The sequence below is a fragment of the Lepus europaeus genome, chromosome 2 (genome assembly GCF_033115175.1).
Source record: "Lepus europaeus isolate LE1 chromosome 2, mLepTim1.pri, whole genome shotgun sequence".
Taxonomy (NCBI): Eukaryota; Metazoa; Chordata; class Mammalia; order Lagomorpha; family Leporidae; genus Lepus; species Lepus europaeus.
Genome location: NC_084828.1, coordinates 175,605,873 through 175,624,080, shown reverse-complemented (window position 1 = coordinate 175,624,080; position 18,208 = coordinate 175,605,873). Strand labels below are relative to the sequence as shown.

The window sequence follows — 18,208 nt, the reverse complement described above, 5'->3', positions numbered from 1 at the left end:
CTGGATTGGAAGTGGAGTAGCCAGGTCTCAAGCCGGTGGCCATATGGTATGCCGACACTGCAGGTGGTGGCTTGACCCGCTATACTACAGTGCCGGCCCCAGTCAGTTACGGTTTATATCAACTCTCCCCCCTTAATCTTAGGGAAAATTTCTTCTCTGCTTTCAGGAAAAACAAACCATGAAGATAAAATACATGAGCCAACTTCAGTTAGTTATCACCCAGCTCTTTTCACCTCTCGCCAGCTGCCAAAGGGATATTTCTGTTTCGCAGGGCCCTCCTGGAGTGGGAGCTGAGGCTACAGATGGGTTTACAGCAGACTTGGTCCCAAGGCAGACTTCAGTGCAAAGACGCAGGGATATGACCCAGTTAGCCACAACCTACCCCAATAATTCTGTAGTTTATCTATAAACATGTTTCCACATTTTAAAGTATCATTCATGGCATGTGATAATTTATCCAACGTTTTTCCTTTCTCAGTGGTTCATAAAGTAAGTGTATCATAATTAATGGCATCTCAAACTTGATGAAATATGGTAATTCAATTAAACATTTATGAGTCCCATTAGGATTCAAGCTCCAGGCTGCCTGGGTGACGACATGCAGTCGCCATGTCTAAGGAACAGGAGGAGGGCAAGACAAGTACATACATGCCCAGAGCTAGCTATTTCCTGGAAGATAAGATATCAGGGACGATGGCTGGAGCACACCATGGGTGTCTGCTGAGTGGAAGCAAGTGTATGTGTATGTAGGATATGGTGACGTTGTGATGATATGTGGGGTGAGTGTGTGGTGTGCATGTGCTGTGTGTTTGTGTGACTACAGGGTATGGTGTGTGTATTTTGTAGTGACTGCACTATGTGGTATGTAGTGTGCATATAGTATATGTATTCACATGTGATATATATGTATGTGTGTGTATGGTCTGTATATGTTTTTGTTTGTGGTATGTGGTTGCATGTTTTCAATGTGTGGTATGTGGTGTGTTGTAATTGTGGTGGATGTTTGAAAGTGTTTACATATATGGTATGAATGAGTATGGTATATATATATGGATTATAAATATGGATTGTGGTTGTGTGAATGGTATGTGGTATGTGTAGTGTGTGGTGTCTGTGTGTAGCATATTTATGTGTATGTATGGTGTGTGTAGTAAGTAATGTTTGTGGTATTTGTGGTGTACAGTACATGAGTGAGGCGTGTGGTGTATGTGTGTGCATGGTGTGTGTAGAATGGGTGTATAGCATGCGTAGGAGTATGGTATATATACTGTGTACCTGCTGTGTCTATCTGCGTGGTATCTATATGTAGTGCATGTGATATATGTATATAAGCATGTGGTATTTATGTGTATACATGAATGACATTATGTGCATAGTATATATACATATGTGGTGTGTGGTATGAGTGTGTATGATGTACATGTGATGGACTGTGTATGTTATGTATGTGAGTGTTGTGGTAGGTGGTGTTTATAGTGTGTGCATTTGGTATGTGTGTGTATGTGTGGTATATGTGGTGCATTTGTGTGTGTGTGGTCTGTGTGTGCAGTGAATAGGGTATGTGTATGTGTGGTATGGGGACGGGGGTCGTGGATACGAAAGGGAGAAGTGGTGAAAGGTGAGGAGGCTGGAGATGGAACCTGGGACCAGATTAGTAACTTCAATGTTAACCTAAAAAATTTCAGATTATCCTTTAGGTCATGATTGCCAAAAATTCTAATCTCACTATACCTTCTTACTTTTTTTTTTTACCTTTATACCCTTAAATTTTACTGAGGACCCTAAACAGTCTCTGTCTATATATTTTATACTGACTGATATTTATTCTACTAAAGGTTAAAATTGGGAAACAGATACACATAAAAAAAAGTCATTCATAAAATCATTTTTAAAAAACCTCATTATGTTATCAAATAACATTTTAAAATGAAAAACAATCATGTTTTCTAACAAGAATTAGTGAGGGCCGGCGCCGCAGCTCAATAGGCTAATCCCCTACCTGTGGCACTGGCACACCGGGGGGTTCTAATCCCGGTTGGGGCGCCAGATTCTGTCCTGATTGCTCCTCTTCCAGTCCAGCTCTCTGCTGTGGCCTGGGAAGGCAGTGGAGGATGGCCCGAGTGCTTGGCCCCTGCACCTGCATGGGAGACCAGGAAGAAGCACCTGGCTCCTGGTTTCGGATCAGCACAGCACCAGCCATAGCAGCCATTTGGGGGGTGAACCAATGGAAAAGGAAGACCTTTCTTTCTCTAACTCTGCCTGTCAAAAAAAAAAAAAAAAAGAAAAAGAAAAGAAAAGAAAGAAAGATAGCTGCTCTCATATCAGCTTCTGTGTTCAACTGCTGGCATATGTTATTTTGCTTGAAAGTAAGAAAAAAGATGGCTTCATGGAATGTGTAGTTGGAAGAGAGAGGCCCTCACAGATTTCCTGAAAAGGTCTCAGGGATTCCCAACGATTCTTCGACTACACCATGACAACTGCTGTATTCAGTGATGCAAAGGGACTGGAAGATTGTCAGTCAGATGACAGGCAGGTAGGTCTGTAACAATGTAAGAATGAATTAGAAGTAAGGGAAACACTGAGGTGGTGCAGGAAAAGAACAATGAAACTCCTCTCTAAAGCAGACACGGGATGCAGACATAGGAATGGAGTCACATGTCAGGTAATAGAAGCTGGTGCCCAGTGCATCCAGGTGGAGCGGAAGGCAGGTCAAGGATGACTGCAGGTATCTGGGGTTGGAAAATCGAGGAGAATGGTGATGACACATGGGAAAACAGAGCAAACAAGACAGCACTTCCGGTGTCAGATGGCCAAAGAAGAAAGGAATAAGCCAGAAAGAAAATTATCTGAAGATTCCAGACCCATGACTCATGGAGATCCAGACAAAGGGACAAGACTAGGAAAGCCTTCTTGCTTAAACATCTGTGAGCAACGCTATTTAAACTGATATCAAGATAGTATTTTGCATTAGGAAAAAATAATTTTTAATTGTAATCATTTGTGAAGCTGTTACTATACGGATATTCCAAGTAGAGTCACTGGGTTACTAGTGTGAAAGAAGGGCTAGTTGGAGTTGAAAAGGCACAACGCTTTCTCACTTGGAAGTATTTTCAAGAGCTCCTGGTAATTTCGAGGTCAGATAAGAGGCAGACCACCATCAGAAGTAGGTTCCAAGAACAGAATGCCTCCAACAAGTTTTCTCATTATTCTTGAAAGAGCCAGACAGATAGGTAATCTGAATTTATGTATGTTTGTGAGCAGCTGTACATAGTTCAAGTCAGATATTAAGATATAATCTTTATGCCCCATGTAAAGATGGCAGAAAGGGGGGGTATATTTTTCCTCTTAAATTCTTTAAGCCAGGAGCCCAGTTCCATCCTCTTCCTGAGAAAGATAGGGAGAGAATTGTGAGCAGTTATTTGTGCTGAACAAAGAGTTGTATTGTGGGGCCAGCACAGACCAGTATATGAAAAGAATGCATGACTGAGCAATCAAGATGTCATAGTAATAACAGAGAATGACTTAGAAAATTCAATACTTGGTGTAGAGCAAACACTGAAGTTACAAAATACAACCATTCCTTCATCTTGAGCAAGAATTGAAACAACTCTGATTCTTGAGGAGATATTGGTATATGAAAATCTGCTGTTTTCCTAAGATCCTAACTATCAGGGCCAGCACTGTGCTACAACAGATCAAGCTGCCTGTGATGCTGGCATCCCATATGAGTACTAGTTCAGGTCTCGGCTGCTCTACTTCTGATTCAGCTCCCTACTAACGTACCTGGAGAAGCAGCAGAAAATGGCCCAAGTGCTTGGTACCCTGCCACCCATGAGAGAGACCCAGAAGGAGGCCAGGCTTCTGGCTTTGGACTGGCCCAGCCCTGGCCATTGCAGCCATTTGAGGAATAAACCAGCAGATGGAAGATTTTCTCTCTCTCTCACCCCCTTCACTTCTCCCTGCCCCTCTCTGTAATCCTGCCTTTCAAATAAATACAACAAATTTTTTTAGAAAACTTTTAATAAATTTCAAAAGTACTTTTGGATTATAGATATTCTTCCCCCATAACCACCCTCCTACCCACAAACCATCCCATCTCCTATTCCCTCTCCCATCCCATTCTTCGAGATTCATTCATAATTATCTTTATATACAGAAGATCAACTTAGTATATACTAAATAAGATTTCAAGAGACTGCACCCACACAGACACAAAAAGTATAAAGTACTGTTTGAGTAGTTTTACCATTAATTCGCATAGTACAACACATTGAGGACAGAGGTCCTACATGGGGAGCAGGTGCATAGTGACTCCTTTGTTGATTTAACAATTGACACTCTTATTTATGACATCAGTAATCACTCGAGTCTCTTATCATGAGCTGCCAAGGCTATAGTAACCTCTTGAGTTCATCAACTCTGACCTTATTTAGACAAGGCCATAATCAAAGTGGAAGTTCTCTCCTCCTTTCAGAGAAAGGTACCTCCTTCTTTGATGACTGTCCATTCTTTCCACTGGGATCTCACAGACATCTTTGATTTAAGTCATTTTTTTTTTTTTTTTGCCACAGTGTGTTGGCTTTCCATGCCTGAGAAACTCTCATGGGCTTTTAGCCAAATCCAAATGCCTTAAGGACTGATTCTGAGGCCAGAGTGCTGTTTAGGGCATCTGCCATTCTATGAGTCTGCTGTGTATTTCGCTTCCCATGAATACAACAAATCTTTAAAAACATAAAAAAGATCCGAACATTGTCTCAGTCTTCTTAAAAATGAATTATCAATGAAATTCTAGTACACAGCACATGCAAAGACCAAACCTGCTAACTCCTTACTCAAATTCAGTGCCTCCCAGGCAATGTCATGTTCTTAGTGGTTTGTGGTGATACTCCTTAGGTTTTCCACTCCAAAACACCTCTTCTAAACAATGTTGTTGGGGCTGGCACTGTGGCATAGTGAGTTAAGCTGCTGCCCACAAGTCTCAGCTGCTCTGCTTGCATTCCAGCTCCCTTCTAAAGTGACTAGGAAAGCAGCAGCAGATGATCAAAATACATGGGCCCCTGCCACCCACATGGGAGATCTGGATGGAATTCCAGGCTCCTGGCTTCAGCCCAACCCTGCCCCCACCACGGTGGCCATTTTGGGAGTGTACCAGAAGAGAGAAGATCTCTCTTTCTCTTCCTGTGTGTATGTGTGTGTACGTGTGTGTGTGTTTCCTTCTCTATTACTCGGCCTTTCAAATAAATAAATAACTTTTTAAAAAATTAAAATTAAAGTTAAAAAATATTGTGATGTGCCTTGGAAGAAGGAGTCTTGATTATGCCAATTTCCTCCCCTTAGAATGATATCAATAATAGTCGGAGTCCTAGCTGCCTTATAAGGTTGTTGTGAGGATCAAATTGTGGGAAAATGCTCTGTGTACCAAAAGGTCCCATACAAATGTTTATTGCAGAAGAGCTCTGTGTTGCTCCTCTCTTGCAGACAGGAAGGCCAGTGAGAGGGCATTGTCTTTGGCAAGTATATGCCATGTTACCACCCCTCATCCCACCTTAGGCAGCGGGCAGTTGTATCCCATTTTACATCAGAGTCTCGTTGAAATGAAATAATTTATCTCAGGTAAACCTGAAGGTGGTTTGGCTAGGATTTGGACTCCTGGCTTAAAAAATCCAGACATTCTTAGCACTAGCTTCAACAACAAATTGGTTATTGAACTCTCAAAAGCAAAGGGGCATGGAGATTTGGTCCAGCAAATGCCGTATCAGAATGCCTGGGTTTGTGTCCCAGCTGTACTGCTGAGCCCAGCTTCCTGATAACGCAGACCATGGGAGGTGGCAGATGATGGCCCGAGTAGTGGGGTTCCTGTCACTCCACGGAAGTCCCGAGTTCCTAGTTCCAGACTTTGAACTTGCTCAGCCACAACCATTGTGGGCCTTTGGGGAATGAACCAGTGGGTGGGGGCACTCTCTTTCTCTGTATCTCTCAATTAAAGAAAGAAATAAAAAGAATGTCAATTTTTGGTTGTTTCAAGGTATCATCTAAAATATGTTAAATCTTCCCAAAAGGCTAGAGTGATGAAACGCTCACTACTATACTATAGTGTGGAGTCCAAGAAACAACAGAGAGCCAGTTATACTAAAAACAGAAACTTAAGACTTGCATCACCCTGCCTTCCCCAGACTGTACTCCCAGCCTGGGTGAAGAACACAAGCCCCGATGATTGCTGACACTGACCCAGCGATTGAGAGAGGCGGGTTTTCCTCCAGCCTCAGATGACATCACTAACAAAATGCCTACTCTGCTGACCACAAGCTAGAACCATCTCTGTCTGGCCACAGGACAGCACAGGGGTCACACTGCTGATTTTTCCTGGATCTTATGTGGTTGGCGGGGGTTGGAGGTTTTCGAATAAAACATGGAAAAAAAAAAAAGAGGTAAGTGTACAGGAGGTCAGAGAGACCTGGGTGAGAACCATAGCTCCACCACTTACTGCCTGGGCACCCTGGGCTTGTTCACTCATCTGTAGCACTTCTTCACCTTGAACATTGACTTCTGGATAGGAGAGGATGCAGGCCAGTCATCCACAAAGGCATGTGAACAGAGCAGGCTCTCAAGAGGAAGGAGCTCTGACAATGAGAGCAACAACAGACAGACTCATGAACTGGGTAAAATACAGTGATAATGGTTTTGTTGTTTTTATTAAAAAAAATACAAGTATAGTTCAGAAAGTTTGGGGGTAAGGAAGGACAACTGGCACAGAGGTCAAGTTCCCGCTTGGGACACCCACATCCTATAGTGGAAGGCCTGGTTCCTGTCTGAGCTGCTGTGTTTCCGATCCAGCTTCCTGTTAAAGCACACTCTGGGAGGCAGATGATGCCTGTAGTACTTGGGTCCCTGCCACCCGCATGTGAGAGCTGGATTGAGTCTCAGGCTCCGGGCCTCCACTTGGACCCGCCCTAAATGTACAAGCACTGGAGTGAACCAGCAGGTGGACGCACTGTCTCTCTCTCTCTGCCTTTCAATAAAATTTTAAAAAATTAAAAATTTAAAGTCTGTGGGAAAATGGGATTAAAAGGTAATCTTATTTTGGTGCAAAAAATTGAAAGCTGTACATTAAGGACAGTTTCAGAAAGCTCACAGGAAATGAGTATTCTGTAAAAACTATGCATGGATTTTAAAATTGTATTACACCAAAATAAACTTATCTCCTAATTACATTTTCCACATACTTCCAAAAAATTACTTCAGAAGCAGAGAGACAGACACACACATTGAGAATGAGTGAGCAAGAGAGACTGTCCATCCACGGATTCACTCTCCAAATGCCTGCAACAGCCAGCACCGGGCTGAACCAAAGTCAGGAGCTGGGAAGGGAATTCCATTCAGAAGCCTTTTATGTTATTTTATTTTTATTTTTGTTTATTCCAAAGGTCTCCAAATATGTAGCAGGAATCTGATTACTTGAGCCACGAGTGCTGCCTCCCAGGGTCTACATCAGTGGGAAGCTAGGAGTCATCAGCCAGAGCAGGGGGTTGAATCCAGGCATCTTAATCAGCATTTTATCTGTTACACTAATGCCTGTGTACTTCTGAAGTACCCTTGTATCTTCTGTGGTAGAGTAAATAAAAGATAATACAAACTGTTCACACCCTTCCCTTTGGAGATAGAGCCCAATTCCCTCACCTTGAATCAGGTTTCATCTTGGTGACTCCTTAGCCAGTACAATATGGCCGAAGTGTTGTCCTGGGGCTTCTAAGCACAATTCATCAAAAGCCTTAGAGGTTTTGCCCCGGCTTCACAGTGAGCTGCTGTGTAAGAAGTCTGCCCACCCTGTGGCCACCAGACTATGAGAAAGCCCAAACTTGCCATGTGAGAAGGCTCCAAGGAGAGAGAGAGATGCTGGATCGGCACCAGCTGTTCCAGCTCCCAACCACTTTGGCCCAAATCCCAGAGACAGTGCAGCAGACAACAGTCTCTGCCCACTCCTGTCCAAGTTGCATATTTACGACTGTGACTGCTTAAGTCATGAAGTTTTAGTATAATTTGTTACATAGCAACGAATAGCTAGAATACTCAATCAGGAAATAATACATTTGTATTGACTCAATTTTCAAGTCTATTTTAAACTCCACAAAAACATTCTGTTTGTGGACAATATTAATACAAGCATAAGTTAATAACTAGATGACCTAAGACATATATGAGCTATTGTGTGTGTATGCTCGCAGTAATCAGGGTAGTGTAGTGAGGGTTACTACCTACCTCCTACACAACGGGACATCACCTGCTCCGGCTATTTGCATTTCCAAACTTTTCAAACAATAAGGTGCAGAGACACTGTTGACTTCCCTAGCTATCCAGATAATGTTTGAAACCTGTTCAGCTTTCATGGCTGTTCAACTTAGGAGAATGGACCATGCTGCAGAATAAGACTTGTCTCTGGACTGTAAAATAACTTACCTAATGCTTTTAAATACATGACTTTAAAATATTATGCAAACATTGGGCTACACAATCAGCATAGGTAAACTCAAACATTTTGCTGGCGCCAACTCTGCTATGCTATTTTTCATTTCCTATATTGCCTGTGTAAAGCCTGCTTCCCCTTCTCTAAGGGATTTGTATACATGTGGAATCCCATTCATCCTTCAAATGCCCCCTCTACCATTTTATCAAACTGTAAGCTTTTCTCTAACAAACTTATCATAAAAAAAAAAGGCAACAAACTCCCAGTCCTATAGAACACACGAAGAAAGAACATGAGAGTCCCCATTGCGCTTGGCAACTTTCCATCAGGCTGAAACAGGCTGACTAGCGGAAATGAGCCAATTAAAATACCCAGCCAGAATGCTCTGTAGATAACATGCTTTGCACAGTGGATACAACATAACCTGAATTAAATGCTAAGAGACGACTGGCACTCAATCTCTTGACATTTTATTCATTCTATTTTCTCAGCCAAAGTTAACAGGGAGCCACTCAGCCTAGGAGGGGCAGGTCCTACACTGACCTCACAGGAAATAGATAAACAAAAGGAATTCAAGTTTTCCATTTCAAAGGCTTTGGTTGCAAGTGAATGAATCAGAGCATCAAACCCAACAATTGATAGAGGTTTTATATTCCTTCAGTAGTAATTCCAATCCCAAAGGCTGTACAGTAACTGAAAAGCAACTGGCACACTGTGACAAATCTCCAAAAAAGAAACACGTAAAAAGTCATAATCAAACACTCTTTATTCTACCACAGAAAGCCAAGAAATCACCTGTTTGCCACTCATGTTAAGGATCATGCATGACATACTTAACATCTCAAGGCAAAGACTGTATAGTCGCTGAATGGTACCAGGTTCAACGTGAAAAATCCAGAACACACAAACTATCAAGTTTTCCCCATGAGGAACCTGAAGAAGGCAGTACTAGATGACCCTATATTCTATCACAAAACCAACAGCAATAATGTTTTTGATACTCATTATCAAATTATCTATATTTAACATGTCAACTTAGAATTATTAGAATAGCATCTACATTATAACTGATGTCCAAAGCAACAGAATAACATAATGCATGACACTTTATAAAATGAAGCAGAGGGGAAATTTACTGTCCTCTATCACAGACCCAACCCCGGTCTTCCTCCAAGAAGCACAAGTTCCTGGCACTCAGCAAACAGTACCACTGGTATTTTCTGGGAAAGAAGAAATGGAGGATCAACTCACTTAACAGTTGGCAGTAGAGGACCTGTAAACTCCTCTTCATGGTATCATCTGGTCCTGCTTCTCCTCCAGTTTATTCATGATTCCGTCTAAGAAATTGGGAGAAGAAAACTGTTACATCCAGGGAGCACTAGTCAATCATCAGAAAGAAGTACACTCAATAGGATCTGAGTTTTAAACCCTAAAATTTCTGTTTTTGAAGAAGAAAAATCTTGGGATAAATGCAGTACAGTCTAATTTACAATGGTCAAAGTTAAAAAACTATCACTAATCAGTTAGTCAAAACAGGAAGTTACACCTTTCTGAAGGAAACTCTATAGAATTTGCTTTTGGAACTTTTGAGGACTTCTCCAGAATTTCTAGTATTTAGATGGAGAAAAATGAAATTTCTGTTGTAAATTCATTCTTACTAAGACATTCACCAAAAAAAGAGCAAAAAGAAAAATGCATCCTATCAAACATAAGGAAGAGCTAAAATCATTTCTCTTCAAACTATTTAAAACAATTGAAAGTGAAGGAAACCCTTCCAACATTACCTTGACTCCAAAACCAGAGACATAACAAAAATAAAACTACAGAACAATATGCCTGCTAAACATACAGGCAAAAATGCTCAACCAAATACTAGCAAATCAAATCCAACAACACACAAAAAGGCCATTCACTATGACCAAGTGGGATTTATCCCAGAGATGCAGGGATGTTTAACATTTGAAAATCAGTAAGTGTAAAATAACACATCGGCAGAAGGATAAAATTATCTGATCAACTCAACAAATACAGAAAAAACACTGAGGTACCAGTCATTCATGATTAAAAACTTGAACAAATTAGATATAGAACAAATTGGTTAACAAACCAATAGCCAACATCACATTGAATGGGGAAAAAAGAATCATTTCCTCTGAGAGCTGGTATCAGACAAGGATGTCTACTTTTACCACTCTCATTCAATACAGTACTGGAGGTTTTAACCAGAGTAATTAATTAGGTAAGAGAAAGAAATAAAAGGCAAACAAGGGAAAGGTGGGAGTCAAATTATCCCTGTTTGCAGATGACATGTTTCTGTATGTACAGAAACCTAAAGAATCCTCCAAGAGACAATTAGAACTGGAAAATCAGGGGCCGGTGCTGTGGCACAGCAAGTTAATGCCCTGGCCTGAAGTGCCGGCATCCCATATGGGCACCGGTTCAAGACCCAGCTACTCCACTTTGGATCCAGCTCTCCGCTATGGCATACGATAGCAGAAGATGGCCCAAATCCTTGGGCCCCCGCACCCGTGTGGGAGACCCGGAGGAAGCTCCTGGCTCCTGGCTCAAGATCATCACAGCTCTGGCCATTGCAGCCAATTGGGGAGTAAACCAGCGGAAGGAAGACCTGTCTGTCTCTCTCTCTCTCTCTGCCTCTCCTCTCTGTGTAACTCTGACTTGCAAATAAATAAATAAATCTTAAAAAAAAGAACTGATAAACCAGGGCCAGCATTTTAGTGCAGTACGTGAAGCCACTGTTTGTGATGCATGTAACCCAATTGGATGCCGATTAAAGAACTAGCAACTCCACTTCCAATCCAGTCTCTGCTGATGTTCCTGGGAAAGCAGCTGAGGATGGCCCAAGTGCTTGGGCCCCTTCCAAATACATGGGAGACACAGATGAAGCTCCTGGCTCTGGCAGGCACAGCCCTCGCCATTGAAGGCATTTAAGGAGTCAACCAGGGTAAAGAGATTCTCTCTCTCTCTCTCTCTCTCTCTTTCTCTCTCTCTCTTTTCGTGTGTGTGTGTGTGTGTGTGTGTCTTCATCTCTCTGTAACTCTGCCTTTCAAATAAAATAAATCTGTTTAAAAAAAGAACTGGCTGATCCAGCCGGCGCTGTGGCACAGCGAGTTAATGCCCTGGCCTGAAGTGCCGGCATCCCATATGGGCACCGGTTCAAGACCCAGCTACTCCACTTCGGATCCAGCTCTCTGCTATGGCCTGGGATAGCAGTAGAAGATGGCCCAAGTCCTTGGGCCCCTGCACCCGTGTGGGAGACCCAGAGGAAGCTCCTGGTTCCTGGCTTCAGATTGGCACAGCTCCAGCCATTGCAGCCAACTGGGGAGTGAACCAGCAGATGGAAGGCCTCTCTCTGTCTCTACCTCTCTCTGTAAATCAAAAATACAATGAGGTACTGTCTCATGCTAGTCAGTATGACTATTATCAAAAAGAGAGAAAATAAATGTTTTGAAGAGAAAAGGAAACTGTTACACATTGTTGGTGGGGATGCAAAACAGTATAGCCATTATAGAGAACAATGTAGAGGTTCCTCAAAAAACTGAAACATGACCTACCGTATGACCCATGGCACAGAGTCAACTTCTTTGTATATAGCCAAAAGAAATTAAATTCTCACATTAAAGAGATATCTGAACTCATATATTCACTGTAGCACTACTCATAATAGCCAAGATATGGAATCAACCTAGGCATCCAATGATGGATAAATGGATAAATAAAATGTGAGTTATAAAGATATATTAATAAAATGGAATATTTTTCAGGCATCAAAATGAGTGATATTTTGACATCTACAGCTTAACTGTAAAAGTCCTTGGGTCATCTCATTAATTTACATTTCATATGTAGAATAGTAATCTTCTTCACAAATTTTTAAAATTTGTACTCTTTTTTTAAAGATTTATTTTATTTATTAGAACGAGAGAGAGAAAATGATCTTCCATCCACTGGTTCAGTGCCCAAATGACCTGGGCAAGGCCAAGAACAGGAACCAGGAGCTCATCCTGGGGTCAACATGGGTTCACTGACCCAAGGACTTGCAGGTCATCTTCTGCTGCTTTCCCAGGCACATCTGCAGGGAGCTGCACTGGATGTGGAGCAGTGGGGATTCAAATCGGCACCCAAATGGGATGATGGGTTGCAGATGGCGGATAACCCGACACACCACACCACTAGCCCCTTAATGTGTAGTTGATGGAATTCTCTACTGGAAATGTTCAGTTTTCTGTGTTTCATGTCATATAAAGTGGAAATGATTTACATTTAAATTTTTATTGGGATATAATTCTTTTAAAATTAAGCTGTTAGGACTGGCGCCGTGGCTTAACAGGCTAATCCTCCACCTTGAGGCGCCAGCACACCGGGTTCTAGTCCCGGTCGGGGTGCCGGATTCTATCCCGGTTGCCCCTCTTCCAGGCCAGCTCTCTGCTGTGGCCCGGGAAGGCGGAGGAGGATGGCCCAAGTCCTTGGGCCCTGCATCCGCATGGGAGACCAGGAGAAGCACCTGGCTCCTGGCTTCGGATCAGCGCAGTGTGCTGGCCGCAGTGGCCATTGGAGGGTGAACCAACGGCAAAAAGGAAGACCTTTCTCTCTGTCTCTCTCTCTCACTGTCCACTCTGCCTGTCAAAAAAAAAAAAAAATTAAGCTGTTAGTTGAAAGCCATCACTACTCATTTCCATAACATTTTCATTGCTTACTTACTTAATGTTTATAACACAATAGATTTTCAAATTTTTTTCATAAGAATACTACACACACTCTCTACCATGGAATGAAAGGCCTTCCTTAGTCCCAGATTACATAAATACTTGCCTATTTTTAATTTTTATTTATTTTTTTAACATTTATTTTTATTATTTCAAAGAGTTACACAAAGAGAGGAGAGGCAAAGGGAGAGAGAGAGAGAGAGAGAGAGAGAGAGAGAGAGGGCTTCCAACTGATGGTTCACTCCCCAGTTGGCCGCAATGGCCAGAGCTGTACCAATCTGAAGCCAGGAACCAGGAGCTTCCTCTGGGTCTTCCACGCGGGTGCAGGGGCCCAAGGACTTGGGCCATCTTCTACTGCTATCCCAGGCCATAGCAGAGAGCTGGATTGGAAGAAGAGCAGCCGGGACTTAAACGGGCACCCACCCATATGGGATACCGGCACTGCAGGCGGTAGCCTTAACCGCTATGCCACAGCGCCTGCCCTGTAAATAAATCTTTTTAAAAACAAAAACAGAAAAAAACCTCAGCAAAAGACTTACACAAAACAGCCATGTATTAGTGGTGCTTGACAGTGTCAATGTAAGGGATCATGCATCAAGCCAAGGGTAACCAAGGAACAGCCTGAGCCAGCAGCCCCGGGAGCCATGAACAATGGTTAATGAGTGTCTGTACACTGCTGAGGAGACGGTAAGCACTCAATAAACAATTAGTAAATAAACAATGAACCCTGATTAAGTAAGAGGAGAACAGAGACATAACTGTAGTTTATATCAATCAAGGGAAACACAAGTCCTTCAATCATCTCTGGAAATGTTCGGAGATTTCTGAAAAAGTGGTAGACTTCCTGCAATAAATTAAATGGAGCCACTGTATCCCATGATCAGAGAAACAACTGAGTCTATAGCAGGGAGACTTGGGATCATCTAGGTCACAAAGGCTAAAAAAACTAAAAGCAGCCTACTAGTTATTCAAAACTAAACTTTATTTAGGTCCTTATATGGAGTTTTGTAGTGTCTTTCCTTCTTCTAAGTTTTACAGTTCTATCAAGTTAATTCTAAGGCCTTTTACAGGTATTTTTGCCAGTGTGACAAAATTTCTATCTCCATTATATTGTAATTGCCCAATATGAATGAGAGTTTTATTCATTTTGTGACCCAACTGAACTCACTTACTGTCCTAATGATGGTGTGTTAGCAGAGTCTCTTGGGTCAATTGTGCTTCTCTGAATTGATGGCAAGCCACAATTAGATTCCTTTAAAAGTCTCTTTTAACCCTACAGTAGGAAACATTAATTATATCAGTCTGGACTGTCAGGGAATAATTTAGGAGCACCAAAGATGACAACTAATTTCTAGAATGAAATCCTAAGACACTGCAGTTTTACAGCCAAAAGAACTGAGTAAAAGAAAAATGACCTATCCTTCAGACTCCGGCTCTAATCCCATCTTCAGAGACCCAACCCATGGTTCCAGGTTCCAGGTTCCAGGCCCAATCCCACAAACTGGAGGATGCCAGCAACAAATCTTCCTTATCCCACACCAGATAGGCTGCCCAGAATGTCTGCACAGCCTGACTGTTAAGGGTAAACAAAGCTAGTCAACTAGTCAACAAATGCTGGAATAAGTCCCACAATAAATGAAATAGAGTAGACATCAATGCATGGACAAAAGGATTAAGAACAATTCAACACAGATGACATCACCAATGGAACAAATTAACCCACTGGGAACTGTCCCTAAAGAAATGAAGATTTAGGAACTGGTAGACAAAGAACTCAAAATAACTGTTTTAAGGAAGCTCAGTTAGCTTTAAAAAAACCACAGAAAACCAATTCAACAAAATGAAGACTAAATGACCAAAATGACACATTTAACAGAGAGAGAGATTATGGGTGAAAAAACCCAAAAATTTCATTTTTAAAAAGTCTTACTCATTTTTTTGAAAGGCAGAGAGAGTTAGAGAGAAGGAAAGACAGACACCCAAAGAGATCTTTCATTCGCTGGTTCACTTCCCTCAAGCGACCACAACAGCCAAGGCTGGGCCAGGCCAAAGCCAGGAGCCTAAAACCCCATCTAGGACTCTCAGATGGGTGCAAGAGCCCAAGCACTAGGGCCTTCCAAGGAGCATTAGCAAGGAGCTGGATCAGAAGTGGAGCAGCTGAGGGGCTGGCATTATAGCACAGCAGGTAAAGCTGCCACCTCAAAGCAGACATCTCATTTGGGTGCCTGTTAAGAGTCCCAGCTAATCCACTTCTGATCCAGACCCCTGCTAATGGCCTGAAACAAAGCAGCGGAAGACAGCCCAGGTGTTTGGGCCCCTATTTCCATGTGGGAGACCCAAAGCAAACTCCTCGCTACTGGCATTTGGCTCAGCCCCGGCTGTTGCAGCCATCTGGGGAGTGAACCAGTGGGTGACAGATCTCTCTCTCTCTCTCTCTCTCTCTGTCCCTCCCACTCCCTCTGTGACTCTGTCTTCAAATAAATAAACCTAAAGAAAAAAAAAATGGGAGACCCAGAGGAGGCTCCTGGCTTCAAATCAGCACAACTACGGCCGCTGCAGCCAATTGAGGAGTGAACCAGCGAATGGAAGACGCCTCTCTCTCTCTCTCTCTCTCTCTCTCTGTAACTCTGACTTTCAAATAAATATTTTAAAAAAAGGAAATTGCTGATTAAAAAAACAAAAGTGGAGTAGCTGGGACTCAGATGCACTCACATGGGATGGCAATTGTCACAGCCATTGGCTTTACCCATTATGCAACAACACCTCCAAATCTCCAAATCTGAAATTTGAGAGCTAAAACATGCAATAAATGAAATAAAACATGCAATAGAATCAATAACAGAACTGATCAAGTAGAAGAAAAATTCGTGGACTCAAACATAGGTTATAAGAAGACACACAAGGGTTAAAGGAGAAGAGACAAAGAAACAAAAATAAATAATAGCAGGAAACCTCACAATCCTGGGGAACAGTGTAAATATCAGGTATAGAAATGTCAAGGGTCTCCAAAGAGAGTTAATACAAATAATACACACCAAAATATATCAGAATCAAACAAAAAGATCAAAGACAGGGGATCCTGAAAATAACAATTAAATGAAACAAATCACATATAGAGAGTTTCAATGTCTAGCAGCAGATTTCAATAGCAGAGACTTTATAGGCCAAGAGAAAATTATACATTCAAAGTGCTGACAGAACAAAACAAACTGCCAACCAAGAATACTGGTTCTGGAAAAGTTGTCCCTCAGAAAAGAATGCAAAGACTTCCCAAGATAAATAAAATTGATGGATTTCACCACCACCAGACCTATCTTATATGAAATACTAAAGTGAATTCTTTAAGTGGAAAGATCTCATCAGTAACACAAAAACATATGGAAGTATAACATTTACTGATAAAAGATACTCAAATTCAGAATATTAGAATTCTATAACAGTCGTGTGTAAATCACTTAAATCTTCAGTATGAGGGTTAGAAGACAAAACTTAAAAATAACAGCTATGAAAATTTAAGATATAAACAATATAAAAAGATATAAATTATAACATCAAAAACTAAAAATGGAGTGGGGGCAGAGTAAAATTATAATTTTCTTAATGTGATCAAAGTTGTTACTATCTTAAAATAGCCTGTTATAAGATGTTTTATGTAAGCCTCATGGTAACCACAAAGCAAAGACATAGAGTAGGCCAGCACTGTGGCTCACTAGGCTAATCCTCCACCTGTGGCGCCGGCACCCCTGGCTCTAGTCCCGGTCGGGGCACCAGATTCTGTTCCCGTTGCTCCTCTTCCAGTCCAGCTCTCTGTTGTGGCCCGGGACTGCAGTGGAGGATGGCCCAAGTCCTTGGGCCCTGCACCTGCATGGAAGACCAGGAGAAGCACCTGGCTCCTGGCTTCGGATCAGCGAGGTGTGCTGGCCACAGCGGCCATTTCGGGGTGAACCAACGGAAAAAGGGAGACCTTTCTCTCTGTCTCTCTCACTGTCCACACTGCCTGTCAAAAAAAAAAAAAAAAGACATACAGTAGATAATACACAAAAGATAAAACTAAGAAATCAAAGCCCGCAACTAGAGAAAATCATGTTAACAAAGGAAGACGGCAAGAGAGGAATAAAGAAACAAACTATCTACAAAACAACCAGTAAACAATTAACAACATATCAATATTAAATCTGTGAAGCAACAACAACAATAGTGTGTGTGTGTGTGTGTGTGTGTTGGGGGGTGTATCTTCCTTTAGTCTCCAGAAGAGAGCCCCTAAAATAGTAATAACTTCCTGAGTAACAGGAGTGGTAGTGCAGTCTTTTGTTCTAATATTTGGTCTATGTACCACTGCTTGATACTCCTTTTAGTGATGAGCATTGGACCAGAGCCTTCTGTTCTAATAAGGTGCTCTTGGTGAAGTCCTGCACCAGGGGCGAGTCACCAAAAAGAGAAAGCCAGGATTATAAACTTGGAGCTTTCAGCCCTATTTGCCATTCTCCAGACAATGGAGAGAGGCTGACAATAGTTAATAATCCATCATGTGCATGTGAGGAAGCCTCCAAAGAAATGCCTGAATATAGCGTTCAGAGACCTTGTGGGTCGGTGAACACACGCACATTCTTGGATTAGTATACACCAACTCCATGTGCTTGAGCTACGGCTTCGTATGATTTTTCCCAAGAGTTCATATGCTAGAAGTTTGGTCCCCAGTGTAACAGAACTGAAAGGTGGTGCAGATCTTTACAAGAGAGGGTTTAGCAGGCAGTTATTAGCTTGTAGGGACAGCACCCTCAGAAAGGGCTAATACTGGTCTCCTGGAGTGGGTTAGGTCTTGAAAGAGTGGATTAGTTCGTGCAAGAACAGGCTGTTATGAAAGAAAGTCTGCCCTCCTCCAGACTCTTGTTCTTTCCTCGCACACATGTCCCCTCCAATCATGGCTGGCTCTCTTTCTGCCTCTCTGCGATATTGTGATGCAGCCAGGAGGCCCTCACCAGCACGCCAGTGCGATACCACCAGAATCATGACCCAAATCAGT

The 18,208-nt window shown here is 42.2% G+C and overlaps 1 protein-coding gene across 3 annotated transcripts in view; it reads right to left on the bottom strand.

The window, feature by feature from the left end:
* TMEM108 (transmembrane protein 108) overlaps nucleotides 1-18,208 on the bottom strand; it is a 366,810-nt gene that overhangs the window by 153,035 nt on the left and 195,567 nt on the right. For 2 of the 3 annotated variants that reach the window (XM_062179790.1, XM_062179800.1), the window contains exon 3: nucleotides 9,713-9,798. In XM_062179790.1, coding sequence (XP_062035774.1) covers nucleotides 9,713-9,752 — 40 coding nt within the window. In that variant the 5' untranslated portion in view covers nucleotides 9,753-9,798. Of the gene's footprint in view, nucleotides 1-9,712; nucleotides 9,799-16,911; nucleotides 16,980-18,208 lie in introns of those variants that run through there. The other variant, XM_062179808.1, reaches the window with a different exon arrangement.